General features: G+C 38.8%; 1 protein-coding gene across 5 annotated transcripts in view; it reads left to right on the top strand.

Moving 5' to 3' along the window:
* eea1 (early endosome antigen 1) overlaps window positions 1-21,942 on the top strand; it is a 29,855-nt gene that overhangs the window by 4,278 nt on the left and 3,635 nt on the right. Inside the window, exons 1-27 of one of the 5 annotated variants that reach the window (XM_077567415.1) lie at window positions 225-295; window positions 1,127-1,181; window positions 1,269-1,330; window positions 1,473-1,503; window positions 1,585-1,668; window positions 1,774-1,895; window positions 3,771-3,926; window positions 5,075-5,089; window positions 5,298-5,414; window positions 6,801-7,139; window positions 7,359-7,508; window positions 7,755-7,874; window positions 9,167-9,370; window positions 11,371-11,571; window positions 11,656-11,769; window positions 11,874-12,029; window positions 12,446-12,585; window positions 12,823-13,153; window positions 13,368-13,469; window positions 14,907-15,101; window positions 15,204-15,386; window positions 16,683-16,868; window positions 17,055-17,186; window positions 18,578-18,763; window positions 21,244-21,482; window positions 21,627-21,747; window positions 21,842-21,940. In XM_077567415.1, coding sequence (XP_077423541.1) covers window positions 1,277-1,330; window positions 1,473-1,503; window positions 1,585-1,668; window positions 1,774-1,895; window positions 3,771-3,926; window positions 5,075-5,089; window positions 5,298-5,414; window positions 6,801-7,139; window positions 7,359-7,508; window positions 7,755-7,874; window positions 9,167-9,370; window positions 11,371-11,571; window positions 11,656-11,769; window positions 11,874-12,029; window positions 12,446-12,585; window positions 12,823-13,153; window positions 13,368-13,469; window positions 14,907-15,101; window positions 15,204-15,386; window positions 16,683-16,868; window positions 17,055-17,186; window positions 18,578-18,763; window positions 21,244-21,482; window positions 21,627-21,747; window positions 21,842-21,940 — 3,777 coding nt within the window. In that variant the 5' untranslated portion in view covers window positions 225-295; window positions 1,127-1,181; window positions 1,269-1,276. Of the gene's footprint in view, window positions 1-224; window positions 296-1,126; window positions 1,182-1,268; window positions 1,335-1,472; window positions 1,504-1,584; window positions 1,669-1,773; window positions 1,896-3,770; window positions 3,927-5,074; window positions 5,090-5,297; window positions 5,415-6,800; window positions 7,140-7,358; window positions 7,509-7,754; window positions 7,875-9,166; window positions 9,371-11,370; window positions 11,572-11,655; window positions 11,770-11,873; window positions 12,030-12,445; window positions 12,586-12,822; window positions 13,154-13,367; window positions 13,470-14,906; window positions 15,102-15,203; window positions 15,387-16,682; window positions 16,869-17,054; window positions 17,187-18,577; window positions 18,764-21,243; window positions 21,483-21,626; window positions 21,748-21,841; window positions 21,941-21,942 lie in introns of those variants that run through there. The other 4 variants (XM_077567413.1, XM_077567410.1, XM_077567414.1 and 1 more) reach the window with 4 other exon arrangements.

The raw sequence follows: 21,942 nt of genomic DNA, 5'->3' as shown, positions 1-21,942 counted from the left end.
GAGAGCCCGGCTACCCTGCGGAGGAAACTCATTTCGGCCGCTTGTATCCGGGATCTTGTTCTTGTGACCATAGGTGAGGGCAGAGTAGTAACATAATTAAATAGAATGTCAACAACTAAACAGTTTGTGCGTCATGAGTTAATGCTGCAATCCAATTAATTACACGGCTCCTTATGATGTGCCGCCTTGTAATACTCGACCATACAGTCGTTTTGTAAAGAAGAAGAAGACGTTCTTCTTTGATTGTGTTTACAAAGAAGAATAGTGTCTCTTCTTCGTCCACAGCGCAATTACTGTAAGTGACTCAAGCTGTAATATTAGTCATTTTTCATACTATTTAAAGGATATATTCCTTTGAGTATTGCTATATTATCTATGTACGTGTTGCTCTACTGTTTGTTTTCAAATAGCCTTTGCTTCAAAACCCACAAAGCATCGATGCTAGCACGTGAATGGTGTTTTGCATTGTTTGTTAGCACTAAAACACAAGGCAAAGCCATGTGCTTGGTTGAAATAAAATTAAAAAAAAAAAACATGTAATTTTCTTTGTTTTTATAGCTTTTTTGTTTAGCTTGACAGTAAACTTGAGCAAGGAGTGCCAATAAACAGCTTACAGCCACTTTTTAATTTTTTATTTTTTTTTTAGGATTGGTCGCTACAGCTCATAGGTCATAGCTATATTGCTCTTCTCCGGCACAGCTCCAGATTTTTTCTCTCCCGGGGCTAAAGGGAGGCTTGACCAGTACACAGGGAGGCTGAGAAAATTATTTATATTTTAGAAAGTCAAATATAATGCTGAAGTGGGGCTACACAAATTTCTGACTTGGTTATAGCGCCCCCTAGTCGCAGTGCCGTGCCTGGCTCTTTCTTCTTCAGTTTGCAGTTTGAACCTCTGCAATCCATTTAGTCTTAGATCAACAATCACTTTCACACAGTGGACTGAATTCTGCATGCCCATCTCTATTGATGGAGTATCCTGTTCCGTGTCACACGATATCAACATTTGACTATATTTTAAGGTACAATCATGACTAATCACCAGTTAATTGCAGGGCGGTTGGATATTTATGCACTAGAATTATGGCAGGTTTTTTTTAAGCAAAAGTCAACCCTCTTCTCTTTTTAGGGAAGATCTAACAATGTTGCGGCAGGAGGTTCAGGATCTTCATACGTCACTTAAGGTGTGTTTGTCTCCCTGCACTGTAATTTTAGATACTGTAGCTGCACAATAGTTTTTCAAAGATTTCTCTATTTTCCTTTCTATTTAGGAAGAAAGATGGTTCTCTGGGGAGCTGAAAAAAGAATTAGACAAAGTCCAAGGACACCTGAAGCAAGTAATTCCTTCAAGATGTTTTAACTTGTGTTAAAGAGGTTTCACACATTCTAAATGTTGTCGAATATTTAGTCATAAACATTACGGTGATGCTTTGTCATGCGGTACAGTGTCACACTGTTCTCCCTCAATCCCACAGAATGACGGACAGATGAGCTCAGAAGATTCAGGTGGGGGGTTTGCGCAACACCCACGTGTATGCATACGCAAGATGACAACAATGCCACTAATGTGTCTTTCTGCCCCCTCAGTATTAGAAAAGAAGTTAAACGAATCAGAGACAGAGAAATTTAACATCAAGCAGAAAGCCGCGCAGCTGGCCACAGAGATTGTAGGTTAGTGTGGGCATGGGACTGCCATCCCATTGATGCTCAGTCCATCCATTTCCTATGCTTTTATTGTACATTGATCAACTAAACTGGTCGTGTTGCATCCACCAGATATAAAGTCCCGTTATGATGAAGAGAAGAGTTTGAGGGAAGCTGCAGACCAGAAACTTTCCAATGTAACTGAACTGCTTCAACGAGAGAAGAAAGAAAACGACAAACTCCAGACTGAACTGGTACAACACACAATAAAATTGACATTTGTGCTGATTCTCAATAGTTGTAAAACACAAAAATCTTTAATTCAGATTGTGAAATCTTTTTAAATGTCAAATATTCTCACAGTGCAGGAAGGAGGTCCTCCTTTTATGGCAGAGTGCGCAACAGTATGTCAAAAATCGATGCTATCCCAGTACTCAATTCAGAATGGCATTAAATATTTGTATGAAAAACACCTCTAAACTATTTGTATACAGTCAAACTATCAAATGAGAAGAGTGAGCACGTCGGTAACCGAGTGCGCCTTCTTTTGCTGCACAACTTAGTCTTACTCTGCATGCAGTACGTAGTAGTAGCCTTGTGGCTGTATGAGATCTCATTGAATATTTAATGTTTGACATTAATTTGAGGCATTGTAACGTAAGTGACCAGATGGACCAGTCATTGTAATTAAGTAAAATAGCAAGTAACTTCACCCCATTAGTTCTTCTTAATATATGTCAGCTTTTATAGATTGAATGAAAACCGCCATTGTTTAGATATGTAAAGTTCTTATTAATGTTTAGTTTGAAATGTCCTACTGTGTACGTGGACTTTCAATGCACCTGGTGTCTTGTGCCAAACGTGAGTGATGTCGATAGCGAACTCGTGTCATGTCAATGTCACGTCATGATCTTGAGTCTGATTTATAGACCAACCATAAATTACAAACAATGAGACAAATATTGTCAAATAGGGCCTGTTGCATTCATTTTTGATGCGGTACTGGTACCGGTATTTGGTGCAACAGTAGTGGAAACAACATCCTTTTGAGCAGTGTGCCTTCAGCGATGCTAAGCTAATGTCCATGTTTTTTCATTACTTGCCTTTGAGTGTCGGCATAGCAAACATGTTCGCCACATATGTCTATGCATTGCCTTTGAAGGGAACATAGCCACTGGCAAAATGGCCGTCACATAAGGTGCGTCTTGTTAGCCTGCTCGAGTCGTTACTGTATACAGGGATGTGATTTTTCCGCTAATTCGCGCAATTCCGCTTTTTTTTATCCCCCCCCCCCCCCAAAAAAAAAAAATCAGATTTTTTTATTTTATTATTATTATTTTTTTTTATTATTTAGTAGTTCATTGTGTATGCACATGACTCCGACAGATAACATCTTCTGCTATAACAAAGACATTTGTGGTATGCTCTAATATGAGTTACTTTTCATTTGGTCATGATACAATTATTTGTTCATGAAATTTGAACTCTTCAACATTATTTATGTGTTAACTTAGTAATCACATTAGTTAGATATGATGATATTCTCAGTGATAGTTTTTAAAAGCAAAGGCAGTCCAATGTTTTTGAATGTGACTGATTTTGAGTTGACTAAAACTGCCATTTTATATGGGATAGTTCAATATACATTGAAAATTTATGCTGTTGTTTTGTCTATTTCTTTGTCATGTGAGTGCATTGAAAGTACTTAAAAACACGGAAAACCCATGAGCCCCTGGACCTAGCTGGGTGCCAGCGGTCCCCAGACCCCCGGCTAAATTTTCAGATAATTTCACTTTGGTCAAATCACATCCCTGTGTATATCTGTGTCAACAGCAGCTCAACCCAGAAATATGTGTACCAATCTGTCTGTTGATTTCAATTGCAGCAAATTCTGCATCCAACAGACAGTCACATTTTGAGTGGACTGGCCACTATATTCTGTCTGTTAAATCATTAGTCTGTTGTTCCCTGGTCCATTAAATCAAGGCTCCACTGTGCTGCAAAAAATATAAAACTAACAAAAAAGCAACATAATAAATGTTTGCTTGAAAATCTATGAGAGCACGAATGATGAACGCGTGAGGGAACGCTGTATTTTTGTCACTAACTGCCTCTACTCTGCCCTCTAGCTGCAGCGTCCGGGAGTGGAGGACGTTGAGGTACTGCAGAAGGAGCTTGTGCAGGTGCAAACATTAATGGACAGCATGACTCGAGAGAAAGAGGAGGAGTCTGAGCGCCTCAGAAATCACTATGAGCAGCTGCAGGCTAAGTTCACTTCCTCAGAGGTGAGATTGGGACACTTTATCAGCTCTCTTATCCTTTCTCATCACAACCTCCAGCCAATGTGCTGCAACGCATTGCCACTCTATTTCTCTGTATGTTTGGATTTCGGTCGCACTCACTGTGAACGTCAGCAGTGAAAGTGAAACATTTCTTCAACGATGGCTGAAAGAACACACTTATAACTCAAAGCACTCCAATCTGAAATCTTTCTCCGTTTAAATGAATGGAAATTATATTCTATTGTTGTATTATTATTCAACCTTTGTATTGTGTTTTTTGTATTAAAAAAAAACAACTCCATAAGCGCTACAGGATTTTTCTGTGTAAGAACATATACTGTAGTAGCAACAATGAAATGTAAACAAACTGTTTTGGTTAGTTTTTATCATTCTTTCATTCAGTGGACATTGCGCTCCTCCTACTGTGCACACCTTGGCCACTAGGGAACAGTATCATACATGCATATTTCATGGTGCAACATATAGAACATTAAGTAGCAGAAATAGATGTTTTTCGCATAGCTGTGTTTAAATATTTGGTGTTTAAAGCTTTACAGCAACATTGATGCTTGTTTTGCCAACCTGTCTATGACGCTTTGCATTATTTGTGAGCATTCTTCTAGTAGACTTTTGTAAACTCTGTTATGTGGTTTGGTTAAATACACCAAGCGTAATTCTTTTTCTTCTATGACACTTGGCATGTTTTTTAAAAAAATTTTTTTAAGAATCACCGTCTAGTTGTCTTGTCATAACTCAAATCATTGCTTGCAACACAAGGCTAAACGATCGTTATGTATACTTGCATAATAATAAATAAATAAAATAAATAAATAAAATAAAAAATAAATAATAATGATTGGCAAATTATAGTACAATCCATATCAGTACGAATGTGTGGTCACAACCACAATGTGTCTACTTGGTTGTTCTTTGTACATTTTTGATGCATTCCAATGCACGTGCTGGACATTATTACTGCCAATAGGTCAGCATGAAATGAATTGTGGTCATTTTAGTCTGTTGTCTGTCTGTGAAACATCTGGCGGTGACTGTTGTATTGTGGCTTACCTTTTGTCTACATCTGTTTTCCTCCCCTTTCTCCTCTGCATCCACATACTGAACAACTCACCAAATCTCATTCTTTCCTCAAGATTCGTAAACTGGAGGTAAAGACCGTTTGAGCTGTGTATTTGTGAAATAACTTTTCTTTCCACCCCGCCTTTCCTGTTTACAGTGTTACCATTGAACGTCTGGTTGGTTTTCCATGTTTTTTTTTTTTTTTTTTTAAACGTTCTTCAATGCTCACAAACCGCTGGTACTTCTCTGTTCCGGTGCAAAAAGGGTTCTAATTCCTTTCTCCAACTTTTCTTTCAGATGACTGTATCGCAACTGAAAGCGGAGCTGGAGAAGGGTCCACAAGAAGCAGCTGTCTATACACAGCAGATCCACCAGCTACAGAGTGACCTGAATAATCATCAACAACAAAGCCAGGTAATGGGCACAGAATCATTATTTGACAATTTTCCGATTGTGCGCCTTCACAGTTGGATTGAGTGGATTCATACTGACTATAGTCAACATTTTTCCATTTATTTAACTTGAGTTTACTATGATTTGTGATGATACGCCCTGCTTGACCATCGATGACTGCAGGTGATCATGAAAAACAGCCATGGTTCTATTAAAAGTGTGCTCTAAATGTAGTGTTGAGTTGAGTGATGGGAGTCAGCATCCTAACTGCGTGATTTGCAATGTAAAGTTGTGCAATTCTAGTCTAGCACAACTAGCTAGCTAGCAAAACTAAAGCAACACTTCTTTAAGCTGCATGGAGATGGGGAATACGAGAACACACTTTTCTGAATCCAAGGTGAAGAGAGCCAGATTACAAGGTTAAGAACCACCGGTTTACACATTCTGTGTAAAAGAACAACTGGAGTCTGCATATGTTGTAAATGTCCGAAAACAAAAGTAAGTGTTAGGTTAGCAAGAAGCAGAATGCTGAGCAAGAGTTAGCAGCATTAACCAATATGAGCAATTCATTTGTTCTTTATCACCCTGTCGCCATATTTGCTGCCAGGGTTGACACCAGAGCGAGTTCTGCACACATACATTCCACAGTATTCCAAGCGTGCTGTCGTAAAACCTTATCTTAGAAATGCCATACCATTCTTTACTCAGAAGTGTTCATGGGTCAGTTCTTTACGTAAGAGGAGGAACAAATGTGTTTCCTGGCTGCCTATTTTTTGCTACAAGCTGAATATAAAAACAAATTGAGCACATATTCCAAAATGATGCCTAAATTAAAGTTATGCACTTTCATTCCGCAACACTGTTTTTTGAAAGCAACTATGTACTTTAGTGCATGGTAACATAATTGGAACAATGCTGTATTTGTTAAACAACTTGTGTAAAGTACATGGTGGTCATTGATAGTGTAGTGATTCATTTCCAGGCAGCCAGTGAGGGATTGATTCCTGCTCAGTGACTATATGTGGATGTGTAAATGGTTGCCTGTCTACATGTGGCTTGAGAACCGATCCAGGGTGTAGGCTTTCACCCACAGCCAGCGTTTGCATTTTAGCGATTCACGAATATGTGCCATAAAACGGGAATGTATTGTACTTGCGTACAGTGGCCCCCCACATGCTTGCAGTTCGGCACCTGTGGATTCACTTATTCACTGTTTAAAATAATTGAATGGGCATCAGTTATTCGCCCACGAATAATGAGAGGGTCCACTGCACTCACATATTTGGTGCTGTATCTTTTTTTTGCATATTTGGCCAGGGCTTTAAATCTGTGTTGTTGTTTTTTAACCGTCAACCACTATTCGTTCTCCCGCTGATCTTATGTCTTTCGTATGTCTCCTTCTTCCAGAGTCTTTCTGAAAAACTGGGACGCAAGGAGAAGGAGTGTCAGCAGCTGGAAGAGCAACTAAAGACAGAAAAGGCTGCCAAAAAGTCGGCCCAGCACAGCCAGAGAGAGAAAGAGCGGGAAATCCTGGAGCTGCAGGCCCGAGCCGCTGGAGCTGAAACATCCCTGCAGAAAGCTAATGCAGAGCTTGGAGAGAAAGCTGAGGAGACGGCCAAGTTGAAGGGTGAGATTACAGACCTGGAGGTGAAGCATGCCGAATTGAAGGTTGAGAGAAAACAGTTGGAACAGCAGAGGGAAGAGAAGGACAGCCAAGGTGCTCAGCAGCAGACTGAAATCAGTCAGGTGAGTCCAACCTATCAAAGCTAATTGCTTTGCTACGTTAGAGATTTGATTTGGGATGAATTTCCAAGATGAAAAGGCTCATCAAAAGCAGCAAAATTGCATGAAGGTTCCACATCATTGAAATACAGTCATTTTTTAAATAGACTTAATTAATCGTGTGAGAGAAATTAAGACTCTCCTGTGATGTAATCATCATTGTTCTCCCTGTGGGCTGTCTAGCTTCATGCAAAACTACTAGAGGCAGAGAGGCAAGTGGGTGAGCTGCAAGGTCGTCTGAAAGAACAGAGGCAGCTCTCCGGGGAGAAACTGAAGGACAGAGAGCAGCAAGCGGCCGACCTGCAGCTTAAACTCTCACGTGCTGAAGAACAGGTAGACATGAGAATAATATCAACACAGATGCTGCATACCACTGAACAAAAATGAACCTAATTATGTCAGTTGCTGTACTGTACACATTTTTGCTGTATACCACTGTAAGCTCAAAGTCTTGTATTCATCAAAAAGAAATAGGTAAATGAAAGGCTGCCCTTTCAAATAAATGATGCAAATACATGGATAAGTGATGCAAAACGTAGTTTCAAGAATACAGACCATGTGTAATTGTTTTCCTGGTAGACCAAGGAAAGTTCCAGTAAGAACACAGACCTACAGCACCAGCTGGAGAAAGCCAAGCAGCAGCACCAGGAGCTGCAAGCACTGCAGCAAAATACCAACGGCAAACTCCGCGAGTCACAGGTACAGTGCACAAGAATCAAAGATTTATTTTTTTATTTATTTCATTTTTTAAATTTATTTTTATTTATTTTTATTTTTTTAAAAAGGAGAGCAATGATGATGTCAAATCGAATGAACAATACTGAGCTCTCCTGAAAAAAAGAAAAAAAAAAGGATTTATTTGAACCTTCAACTTTGCAATGTGGCTATGAATTCCCAAAACAAGTATACAGGGAGTCCTTACTTTTCTGACACCTTTGTCCAATGGCAGTGACATAACCCCAATCTGTACGCAAGTCGGAATGTGCCGCACTACGCTAACACAGTAATAAAGTCATGATTAAGAGTAAATATATGAGAAATACTGACAGTATAGGCTATGAATATAGTTATTAATAATTATGCCACTTTGCAAATATTAATATACTTTTTTTTGGGGGGGTATTTGATGCATCACGTACATATTTGCACAGTCTCTTAAGTTTTCAGTTATGAGCATGGTATTCTGATTAAAATGCTTGTATTGGATTTATTAAAAAAGTGAATGTAAAAACACGCGCTCTTTCTCAGTAGCCTGCAAACGAGCGGTCGCACACGTCCCTTGAGATCAGTCTTATTTATTAGACAAATGATCTCTATGGAATTCATGTCTCATGAGAACTCCACGATCCGGAAATTAGGGCCACCTGTAGACTTCACTGAATCACGCCTCTTTGGTGGTTGCTCATATATTTGTAGTTTACGCATGGTGGATGTGTCAGAAGTGTGGATAGGATAGTCGCAAATCGGGATATTTTGAAAGTGCAAGAAAGGCGCATAAGAAATTGACGTAGGACAATATTCCTCTCAATAAAGTTAAATCATTTCTACTACTTTCCTTTTTTTTTTTTTTCTTTCTTTCCAGGAGAGCTCAGTATTGTTCATTCGATTTGACATCATCATTGCTCTCCTTTTTTTTAAAAAACAAACAAACAAATAAATTAAAAAAAATTAATAAATGTTTTTTTTTTTAAATATATATACACAATAAATTTAAATTTTAAATATATATACACATATATATATATATATATATATATATATATATATTTTTTTTAAGTCACCTAAAGCCCATTAAAATAAATCCCATACAAATAATATAATATAATAATAAATTGCCAAATGCAGAAACATCAATGTAAGTTATCACGATGTAGTGGCTCTCGCTAACAGACAGAATTAAGTAACCGGAATTAGGTTAAAAAATTCTATATACGTAGACCATGTTTCTACTACTTTCCTGATACTCATGGGCCCTTGTCTTATTGCTGTAGACCGACCTGGAGCAGGTATTACGCCAGATTGGCGATAAGGACCAGAAGATCCAAAACTTGGAGGCCCTGCTGCAGAAGAGTAAGGACATTGTGACACAGCTGGAAACTGAGAGAGAAGACTTGTGTGCCAAAATTCAAGCCGGGGAGGGAGAGACTGCTTTGCTCAACCAACTAAAAGAGAAAAATCACACACTGCAGGAACAGGTTAGTGAGGTGACACACTCACACAGAAAATGTCCAGTTCAGTTGTCAAGGAATAAGTGGCTAATTGGAATAGTAGTCAGTTTGTTTGTTTGTTTGTTTGTTTCATTCATTCACTAACAACTTGCTTTGCATTGCATTGTATTGACTAAATTAACTAACTCAATGAACTCATTTACATGCAAGGACAACACCAGGACAATCGGGGGCCAGCCACTCATCAGACCGTAAAATACACCAGCCAATTCTCAAATTGTTAAAACAGCAATCACTAATAATAGAATCCTATAATGAGTTTGAAGATATATTTAAATCACATTAGTGTACATGGGCCTCACTTGATCAAAGAGTGCTTATAAGTGTACATACGCATAGATGTATAACAAAATAAGAATGAAAAAAATCTGACCTATCAAACCTCTACACAGACCTGTAGAATATTTTTCCCTATATGAGTCACAGTGCTTGGGAACGTGGATCCCACCCTCTACACACCCAATTCTAACCATATATTGTATGATCAATGCAAAGCAGTACACAAATATGAATTGAGCATACTGGCCTAAGATTCGTGAAGGGCGAATCATGAAAACAATGCTTGGTGGCCTTGGCAGAAAAAACGGACACGACAAAGAGGACAGAAGAAATAAAAAACTAATCGGGCTTGATAGTCACTACATCACCAAACTGCATCTCTAAATTTCCTTGTTTCTAAAATATGCAAGTGGTAAAGCTTTTTGTTCATTTGTACACATTTTCCTGTAGATTTTTATTGATAAGCCTCTCTCTCTTACACCCTATCAAAGTTTTTAACCACTGACTTTTTAAAATACATTTACTTTTACTTCTGATGATTAAGAACATTTAATATTGGAGAATACATTTTGATACTTAACTGCTGATACTTTGACTTTTAATTGAGCAATATTCTACAAGGTGGCTTCTATGTTATTAACACCTAGGATACTTGACCTCAATTATCACTTTCAAGTATTATTCCTTTTCAAGACTGTTGAAAATAAATAAGAGAATATGAGCGGACTTCATTATGATTCACCAGTTTAAGGCTGCACTTTTAGTCAGTGAAACCTGAGGCAAAGACTTCATAAGGTAGTGTACCTACCATATTAGTGTGACTGGTGAGGTATGCAATCTATTACTGAGTCACTAAGTTCCAAGTTCAACTTTTACAAAGGAGTGCTTTATCAAATATTTTGTTCTTTAACCCCTTCGGACCCATAGATTATTGTAGTGGACGTGATATATTTGTGTGTCTAAACCAATAAAAACACACAATTTAGATGATGTCAAGTTGACAACACTTCTGGGTCATGATGGGATCCTAGCTAACCAATCACAACGCAAGTTGATTTGCATAATGTTCATATTAAAAATGTTACATATAAACTTGGTAAGTTTATAATACGTTACAGCCATACTATCCTGGCATCCACTATAACAAATAAAAACATGAGATAACCCCCCCCCCCCCCAAAAAAAAAAATTCAATGTTGTTCTCATGTGGGAAAATAGTCCAAATCAGTATAAAAAAATAAAAGCCCAGCAGAAAAAATGCTAAGCTAATGTTTTCCACGCTTTATTGAGCCAAAGCATCTATTTTACTGTAGAAAAATCTCACGCCACCTCACAACTTCATCACCACCCTCATCAGATAGGCATAGCCAGCTCACCCATGACCCCAATGAGGATAATTGCTTTTTTTTTTTTTTTTTTTTTTTTTATACAGGAGAGCTCAGTATTGTTCATTTGATTTGACATCATCATTGCTCTCCTTTTTTTAAAAAAAACAAATAAATTAAAAAAAAAATTATAAATGTTTTTTTTTTTCAAAAAAATGAGAATAATTGCTATAGAAAATAGATTTATACATTTTCCTCTTACTTATGTTGTAACCTTATAGATAAATTAAAACAATTCTGAATCTGAATGTATGATTCTGTATACAGTAGCTTTTACCATTCTCTTGTTTTCTCGATATGAAGGTAATCCAGTTGACAGACAAGATGAAGAATCAATCTGAGAGCAACAAGCAAGCCCAGGACAATCTACATAAACAGGTTCAGGAGCAGAAAACTCTCCTGCGTTCATCCCAGGACCGAGCCCACACGCTGGAGACTTCTGTCACTGAGCTCACTGCTCAGCTGGCAGACAGCAAGGGGAAGGTGACCCAGCTGGACTCCCAGGTAGCTATTGGCCGAGGCGCCTCTTTAGTTTGAAGGGCAGTTCTGGATAAATTCCTCCTTTGTATTTGGCCTGTTTTCCACCAGCTGAAGGCAAAAACAGAGATGTTGCTGTCTACAGAGGCAGCCAAGGCTGCACAGAAGGCCAACCTGGAGAACAACCTAGAGTCTGCCCAGCATGCACTGCAGGACAAACAGCAGGTGACTTGTGCTTCAATGCTTTTCCAATTTGATCTTGTGTTGGGTTAAAAATAAAATAAAACATAAGGGCTTCATTAATTTGTTTTGAATGCTATATTGTGAAGGAGCTTGTTAAAGTTCAGAAGACTGTGGAGGAGCAGGCACAGAGGCTCAAGGAGAGGCAGGAGCAGTGCAGTCAGCTGGAAGCCGCTCTGAAGGAATACAAGGACAAACTTCTGGCCTCGGAACAACATGAAGAGAAGCTGGAGGGGCTCAATAAGGTCAGTGCTGTTAAAGGGTAACTCAACACTAAATTAACCCCCCCCCCCCCTCCCTGATAAACTGGTGTCTACTAATACTGTCTACATGTCTTGGTCATTATTTGGACATTTTAGTGCATGTTTGTTGAAAGCTTGAATTTGGGGCAAAAAACGTGTGTTTGGTGCTATCGTAAAGTTAAACCCTGAGATAAACACAATTTGGCTGTCAGAAGTGTCCGACTACGTCTCTTGTGGACCGTGACGTAGTCGGCCCCCGCCACCCACCGGCTCAGTCTCGTCGTACATGCCTCCTTAAACACCTTTTGAGCGCCAATTTCAAATCTTAGTGAGCAAGAGTCTGATTTCCTGTTGAGTTACCCATTTACTGCCTCAAATGGATTTGATGACTCACTCAAACCCATGTGCTTATTTCTCAGAAACTGGAAGCACAGGTAGCGGAGCAGCAGGCTGCAAGGGATCAGACACTACAAGAAATGAAGAATCTGCAGAAGGAGGCATTGGAGGGCAAACAAAAAGCGAAAGAGCTGCAGCGTTTGCTGGACAACGAAAAAGCAGCGTGAGTATGAAAATGGATGTATGGTTCACAAATGGGATGCCCAGACCACCCGGGGTCCGTAAAATATATTTTTAATAAGTTAATGTTGTATGATTTTAAGTGAATACATACTTTATGTCAACCGTGTCAAAAACTGATATGATTATGCCATCACAAATGTATGCATTCAACATGCATTATTTTGATCTTGTCATTTTCACTTCATGTTAACAATTTACAGTGCGTTGCTCCATTTAGGAACATGACACTTCAAGAGGAAATTAAGACAAAGAGCTCCCGTTTGAGTAACACTCAGAAACAGTTGGAGTGCTGTGAGGAGGGCAAAGCTGCCCTTGAGCTCAATGTGGCCAAGCTGACTCAAGAAGGGAAGGCTCAGCATGCAGAATGGGACAAGAAAGCAAAGAGCCTTGCCGCAGACTTACTGAAGGCCCAACAGGAGAAAGAAACTCAAATGAAAGAGTTGTCCTCCACTCAGGAAAGTCTCGGCAAGACCCGAAAGGCCCTGAAAGAATGTCAGAGTCAACTAGACAACGAGAGGAAGACTCAAAAGGCAGCCATGGAGGAAAAGGTCAGTTCCAATTTATTAATTACATAGTTGCACAAACGCATGAAGCGGTGGATTCCACAGACTTCTGTGAACAAGCATTTAGTCGGTATGTTCAAGTATTAAATGGTTGCTCTTAGTTGTTATTGAATGAGAGGCAGCGAGAGGAGGACAGTTATAGCCACTTAGTTAGATAGTTCCAATCAGTCACTGACATAAGTGTGTCTTCAATTCGTAGGAAAAGTCCTATGAAAAGGCAAGAGGGGACCTTCAGAGGAATAACGAGAGCACCAACAAGGCAATGATGGAATCCAAGCAAAAACTGGAGCAGATGAGAGAGGTAACGGCTGAAAAAAGGTCCTATCCACACACATGTTTTTCAAAATGTGTTTTACCGCTATATCGGGGTTCATCGTTTGCGCCCCGCTAGGCAGCCAATATGTTTCTAAGCAGTCTTTTTCTTTCTTTATTTTTTTTACTGTAATGTCCTTGTATGTTGGAAAGTGTGTTTTAATAAGTTTAAATGTGTTTAATCAAAGTGTGTGGGATGGGTAGAAAATGTTTCATACGCACTAATAGAGTACAGAATAGATCCCACTCTATAAAGGGGACTTCACTGTACATCAACGTTATAAGAATCTCTGCTTACATGAAAACACATTTGTCAGCAATTGTATTTTGGCCAGTGAAAATGCTGGAGGGGGGGGGGGACAATTTGATTTGGAACCATATTCTGACGCCTCCATTCCTAGATTGATTTTATTTTTATTATCAGCACTCTATACAGAATCTGAAAAAGAGCAGTTATTTATTTATTTATTTATTTACTGCTTGTGTATTCCAAGTCACGGTTGCATGATAACACAAGGCAAAAAGCTCTATTTTCTCAGTCTACACACAATAAAGACATAGTTAAAAATAAATAAATACCTTTATCTCCAAACTTGTGTTTGCTAGGTGACCTAACAACAACTGACTTACCACATAAACAATTTCAATCTACACTTGTAGCCCTTACTATCGCTAAAAAAACAATTCTTGTTAACTGGAAAAATAAACAAACTCTGAATATCGACCAATGGTCTAACCTCCTCATAAATCACATTTTAATGGAAAAAATATCTGCCTCAAATAAAAACCAAATATCAAAATTTATAGAAACATGGTCTACGTATATAGAATTTTTTAACCTAATTCTGGTTACTTAATTCTGTCTGTTAGCGAGAGCCACCACATCGTGATAACTTACATTGATGTTTCTGCATTTGGCAATTTATTATTATATTATATTATTAGTATGGGATTTTTTTTTAATGGGCTTTAGGTGAACTGATGAATACACACGCACGCACATGCACATGCTCACCCACATACAAAAAAAAAAAAAAAAATATATATATATATATATATATATATATATATATATATGTGTGTGTGTGTGTGTGTGTATATATGTATATGTATATATATGTATATATATTAAAAAAAAAGAGAAAGAAAAAAAACATTTTATTTATTTATTTATTTTTAATTAATTAATTTTTTTTTAAAAAGGAGAGCAATGATGATGTCAAATTGAATGAACAATACTGAGCTCTCCTAAAAAAATAAAATAAAAAAATTAAAAAATAACTAAATCTTCAGCCTGGTTGGAGTTTGCCAAAAAAGTGGTGTTCAGGACAGCAACCTACGCGTGGATGAAAATACCTGTATACGTGTGGCAGATTTTTTTTTTAATGAAACAGTGGAGTAACTTTTGTCTCTCCTTAAATGTCAGGTAGAGAAGAAGCTGAAAGTGCAATTGGCATCATTGGACCAGCAGAACGCGAAGTCTCAGGAAGTGCTGAAGGAGAAGGACCAAAACTTGGGGAAGCTGGAGGCGCAACTTAAGACGGCCACGGGAAGTTATGAGGAGGAGATGAAGAAACTCAAGGGACAAATGGCAGAATTACAGAAAGCCAGCGTTAAAAAAGTAAGCAGGAGACAAATATGTAGGATTGAGCCATCAAATTGTGACACCCTGGTTTTGGTTCATCTTCTGAGTGTTTATAAACTATTGGATTGTCTCGTCGAGGTGGAGGAAGAGCGCCAACTGAGGCAGCAGGCAACAGAAGTCAGCCAGCAGCTGACTTCTGAGAGGAGCCGGACAGCAGAACTACAGAAGGCCTTCGAAGAAAGTCGCGAAAGCCTCACTAAGATCCAGTCGGACTTGTATGGCAAAGAATCTGAGTTTTCGGCACTACAGCAAGACCTCAAAGTAGGTTTAGGTTTTTTTTTTTAAAGATGAGTTTGTGTATCTGTTCTGAACATCTCAAAGTAGAAATGAATCAGAATGAGCATTTCATTTTATTTTCTCTCTGTGGTGAAAATGCCACAATGTACAGACGCTCCCCACCTTACGAACGAGTTACGTTCCGGACGATCGTTCATAAGGTGAATTTGTTCGTAAGTTGCTTCAGTGCTATATTTTGTATTATAATTTTATGTTTAAAGCCTATATAAGTATATTGAAGGTTTATATAAGTATGTTTAAGGCTTGTACAAGTAACCTGCATTGGTTTGTACTGAAAAAAACTTTTAATAAAATGGAGAGAATACGTACAGTACTGTACTGTACTACGTATGTTAGAGAGAGAGAGCGAGAGACACACACAGTATGTACATGTACGTAATAAGATAAATAAAATGAAGTTTAACTTACTTTTGGAAGATGTACTCGATGCTTAAGGAGATGATGGAGGAGGAGGAAGAGGAGGATTTTATATCATGAGAGATTCTTCGTCGTCGCTGGAATCGGCTTCAAAAGTTATTTCCTCCTTTATGGGGACCGGCGTTTCTTCCTCCTCCTCCTCGACACGTTGCTCAGCCTCCAATGAGCTCTCACAGCGCCAATCGTCAGTATTAGCGGCGGAAAGAAGCACTACGCGCAATACAAAATCTAACTTACAGCATCTCTTTCCGAACATTTTTCGACATACTGTACGCGCAGAAATGTTCGTATGTACCGTTGTTCGTAAGTAGGGGAGCGTCTGTATATCTATAAAAACATATACATCTATATAAGTCCGTGTTTCTGACACGCAACCCTCCGAAAATATTCAAGCACGGGTAAACATGACGACAAAGCAAAGAACCGCTACTTTATTTAGCGTGTCGTGAGTGACGTGAATTGAATGTCTTTTATTGACCAGGAGACTATTACAAGTCTATTTGCATAACAGTTTTCAATTGGATTTTCCAATTGAGCACAATGACCATGTATACTCATACATGTAAACAGGTTATCCTGAATATTCCAGAAAGCGGAATTTGGACCTTAACCCGAATATTGACTGCATGTAAACATAGTCATTGACATTGTACTGTAAACCGCCTGATGAGTGTATAACCAGTGGCTGAAAAGCTGGGGCGAAAAAAATACATGCCTGAGTGCCAACTCAAATCTGGAAGCTTTATGTAGGCCAAAAAAAAAAAACAACTCGTGTGATCACCTTAACTAAAGTTGGATCACACACCACTTTTACCCAATTCAATAATATTTCCCTTATTGTAGGTATCCGAGGACAAGCTACGTTTGAACCAGGAAGAGCTGGCAGCTAACCAGACCCATCAGAGTGTCTTAGAAAATCAGATCCAGGAGCTAAAAAAGAGCCGGAGTTCTCTGGAACAGGAGCTAGCTAGTCGAGATCAGAAACTCCAACAGCAGGAGAAGTCATTGAAAGATCTCTTGAAGCAACAGGTGAGACATTTGCCAAATGTAACATCCTCTCTAAACAAATGCTGGGCTAGACCAGACGTGTTCTCTCTTTTTCCTTTCCGTTTAATTCAGTAATAATGCTGCAACAGGTTTAACTCATTCTGGAACATTATCGACAAAAGATTTGCAGCTAAAAAGTAAAACCTCTGCTTGATGACGCTTGTTCAGGGTCAAGTTAAGGTGGACTTGGAGAAGGAGAGGAGCAAAATGGAGGAGCTGGTCAAAGCCAAGAGTAACCTGGAAAAAAACAACGGCAGGCTGACGACGGAGATGAAAACGCTAAAAGAGAAGAGTGACAAGGTCAGTTCCTTGCAATGTTGTTCTGATACGGGCTGTTGTAACCTTACCATCATTATGAAATTTGAAAATGCTGTAAATGATGAGACAAGAAGATGAAGTCCGATTTCCTTTACTCTCCATACAAAAGTAATGAGAAAAAAGTCACAAGCAAGCAAGAAGCTACTGAACCTCAGCACTTTGATGTCTTTTTAGTAGAGTTTTTTTTTTTTTTTATAAGAGCCCCTTGAACGCTCCCACTTTTTCACCGGCATTCCGGTGGCCGTGCTAAATACTTTAGCTAATGCTAGCACTATTGCTATCAACAGTTTTAACCAAGTAAACATTTACCGCTATCTCCGGGTGGCGACAGACCTGTACAGGACGCACTGTGTGACTTTGCAATCTGTTCCCGAAGCCGATTAGCTGGTGCGAACAAATGAATTTATTTATTTTTAAACGTTGGTGAAAATGTGAATGTGCGCCACACTTTGTCCCGCCGCACGCATTCAAACTACATTGACATTTGCCAGAAAATGCTCAACCCTCGTTTGGTGTTTAATGTACCATTAGCCAACATGTCTGCGGTGTTTGCACATTTCAATTTATATTGTGCTTGGTTAAAATGCCAGTGCTAAATACATATTTTATAATAATATTATAACTTTGATTAATTATAATAAATGCAATGATAGTAAAAATTGGTATAATTTTTTTTTTTCTGCGTTTCGGTTTTCGGACAAACATTTTCAGTTTTCTCATCTTTTAAATCAGGGATGTGATTTTTCCGCTAATTCGCAGAATTCCGCTTTTTTTATCCCCCCCCCCCAAAAAAAAATTGATTTTTTTTTTTTTTTTAGTAGTTCATTGTGTATGCACATGACTCCGACAGATAACATCTTCTGCTATAACAAAGACATTTGTGGTATGCTCTAATATGAGTTACTTTTCATTTGGTCATGATATAATTATTTGTTCATGCCCCCCCCCCCCCCCACTGGCCACTGCCCTGGACCTAGCTGGGTGCCAGCGGCCCCCAGACCCCCGGCTAAATTTTCAGATAATTTCACTTTGGTCAAATCACATCCCTGTTTAAATGTATATGTTCCTAAATGCATCTCTCATTTGTGGGTGACCGCAGTGTCATCATTTAGGGAAACAAGTATTTGAAGCTTCACACTTTAAATACATGGCTGAAACAACAGATCCTTGTTCCGTTCAGCTCTACAAATGCGTCTTAAGACTAGAATTACTACATGGTTCAAATGTCAAAATCAGAATTGGCAACTTAGACGTGCAATGTAAATCCAGTTTAAAGCTGCGTGATCATAGAGATTGGCGAGCGTCGCCATGGACGACAATAAACATGCAAATCCCTCAGATTGTTGTTCTTGTGTGTGTGTGTCGTGTTTCAGGAGCTGCGAGAGTTGCAGGAAGCCAAGCAGCTGTTGATCCAGCAGAAACTGGAGCTGCAGGGCCAGGTGGAGGTTGCGCAGGGCGCCCTCCAACAGGAACAGAAAGAGCACCAGACCACAAGGGACAGCAGGAGTCAGAGAGAGGATCAGCTTCTCGCCAAAACCAAAGAACTCCACGATCAGATGGTAAATCCACTCAAGAAATAAATCCTGCAGTTTTATGTCCAGACTTACACACAATGGGTGAAAGTCTTCAATATAGCAACACTATTTTCCCCCCAAGTTTGACCCCTTCCACACAATTTAAACATATTTAAACTTATTAAAACTTTCTTGCACTTCCTCAGCAACTTTTATCACTCTGTCAAAAACTAGGAGACTATTCTATAAACATCACTTCGATGAAGCAAAAGGAACATCTGTTTGTCAAATTTGCCTTAATGAAAGTCTGCTAGCTTAATGCTAACATATAATGTGATGATACAGAAATTAGCATAGCTGTTAAGGTTATTGTTAGGGATGTTCGATATCACTTTGTCAGACCGTTACCAGATGTCTGCTCAACTCTTGAGTAATCATCGATACAATGAGTATTTTTGATACATAACCCCCCCCACCCCCTTACAAAAAACAATGACAGATAATTTTAAACAAAGACCTATATATCTCAAGAAAGCATTTTTACTTAAAATTGCATGAGATTAATGAAGTGCTTCTCAAATAGTGTGGCCAGTCTTTGCAATAAGCATTTTTTATTTTTTATTTTAGCCATACGAGAATAAAGTGTCATCTAGTACAGTAGGTGGCAGTGGCGCTCTCATTGTCAGGATGTGTGCGGGGAGCGAAAACGATGTTTAAAGTTATTCAGCAGGTTTATTTAGCTTTTTTTTGTATTTAATATTAAGGCTATATATACATATATATACAGAGGTGTACTTATAACAATTTTATAGACAAATTTTAACTCTTTGACTGCCAAAAACGTTAAATAATGTTTTGTAAAATCCAATGGAGGAGTGCCAAAGACGTTAAAAGACGTTTTTTTCAAAACAGGTGAAACTAACCATTTTCTATTGTTGATTACTCAAAAACGGAATAAGGTAGAAACAAACTTTTTTTTTCTGATGGAAGATGAGAGTCCAATCTTGTTTTAGCAGTATGTGTGTTTCCATAGTCCAAACACATAATTTTCTATGGACCTTGAAAGATCAGTCAAAATGCTTAAAATCGGCTGGCACCCACGGCATCCCTTTTCTGAAAACGTCTGGCAGTCAAAGAGATACTATTTATAGACACAGTGGAAAGTTGCCGGGGTCTCAAAATATGTTCTTCCTAGGTTGGCATAAGAAGAAGTAATTGAGAAGCACTGAATTAATGACAATTTTTAATTCTTCTAATTTAACGGCCACAAGAGGGCAGCTAATACCAGTATCGGCCATCATGAGTACTGATAACCTTGAAAAGAGGCAGGGTTGTACTCGCCCAAGCCTAGTTATTATAAACCAAACAATTGCTACTGAAAGGGGAAGTCAACCCCCCCAAAAAAATTCTTGACAATAATATGTTCTACGGAGACCCACTAGTCTAAATACGCTTTTCTGGTTAATATTGCGTTAGTGGAATATGAGCTAAGCAGCAAAATCCATCATTTTTTTATCAATATCACAAGGCGGCTATTTTGCCACTTGCTGTCGAACAACCAATCACAGCTCAGCTTCAGGAAACAGGCGAGCTGTGATTGTTCGTTGCCTGAGCCCTGAGCAACTGTGATGTCATCTTCATTCGACGGCAAGTGGCAAAATGGCCGCCCCCAAAACAGATAAAAATGGCTGGATTTTGCTTCATATTCCATCAGAATGTCATGTTTAGATTAACATACTATTCTCAAGAAATGTTTACGGTTGACTTCTCCTTAAAACACACAGACCAGCAACTCATATTAACTCATTAACTGCCATTGACGGTTATAAACGTCAAATATTAATTTTAACTTTTTTTATTAGTTTAACATTTTTGTATGAGTATGAAGTCCTAGAATTTTTTTATTGTACATTTAGAACAGATATAAAATTTGTGATTAATCATGAGTTAACTCATGAAGTCATGCAATTAATTACGATTAAAAAGTTTAATCGCCTGACACTGACAATTTTTAATAATCTTTTATTTTATTTTTTTTAATCACGTCAGCCGATTACATTTTTTAATAGATATAAAATTCATGATTAATTTTAAGTTAACTAGTGAAGTCATGTGATTAATTACAATTTTAAAAAAATTAACCGCCTGATGCCCATAATTAAAAAAAGAAAAGAAAAGATTATTAAAAATTAGGTGCATCAGACAAATAAATCTTTAATTTGTAATTAATCGCATGACTTCAATAGTTAACTCACGATTAATCATAAATTTTATATCTGTTCTAAATGGGCAATAAAAAAAAAAAAGTCTAGGTTTTTATACTCTTGTTAACAAAAGTAGGAAAAAATGTTAAACTAATAGAAATAGTTCAAATGAATTTTGGACGTCAATAGCCGTCAATGGCAGTGAATGAGTTAAGAGAGTGCACGGGTACACCATTTTGTGTTGGTCACCAAAAAAGCGCGGCCACCTTTTCTGTACAATGTCTACACGGCGGCGAGATCAAATGCTACCTCCTCTTGTAGGCATCCGAGAAGCGAGCCAAAGATGAGCAGGTAAAGCGAGGGGAGGAAATGGAGGCCAAACTCGGCGTCCAGGTGACGGCGCTGAATGAAAACGTGGCCACGCTGAAGAGGGAGTGGCAAGGCAGCCAGCGGCGAGTTTCTGAGCTGGACAAGCAGACGGACGAGCTGAGGGGGGAGATCGCCGTGCTGGAGGCCACCGTTCAACACAACCAGGATGAGAGGCGTGCGCTTTTGGAGAGGTGTGTTCATGTGGGGGCCAGTAAATGTCACCTTTGTTTACTTATTGAAATCCGCCATTAATCCGTCCATTTTCTGATGCGCACTTATAATGAAAACAATGAACAGTGAGTGAGATCAATTTCATGCTAGTAATCTCCAAACAGGTGCGTGAAGGGCGAAGGAGAAATTGAGAAGCTCCAGGCCAAGGTGGTGGAACTGAGGCGCAAAATGGACGACACCACGGCAGCCATGCAAGAGCTGGGCCGAGAGAACCAGTCACTCCAGGTTAGGGAGCCACAGACCACCCCCGGACCACTGCCGACGCCTCACGTTGCGTGCAAAATCCAAATCTTCATATCTGCTGTGTTTGCTTATTAAGATAAAGCAGTCGCAGAGTCTTACCAGGAAGTGGGCAGAAGATCACGAGGTGCAGAACTGCATGACGTGCGGGAAAGGCTTCTCCGTCACTGTCAGGAAGGT

Source organism: Vanacampus margaritifer, chromosome 6 (genome assembly GCF_051991255.1).
Source record: "Vanacampus margaritifer isolate UIUO_Vmar chromosome 6, RoL_Vmar_1.0, whole genome shotgun sequence".
NCBI classification, from domain to species: domain Eukaryota; kingdom Metazoa; phylum Chordata; class Actinopteri; order Syngnathiformes; family Syngnathidae; genus Vanacampus; species Vanacampus margaritifer.
Note: the sequence above shows the minus strand (reverse complement) of the source record. Positions and strands in the feature narration are given on the sequence as shown.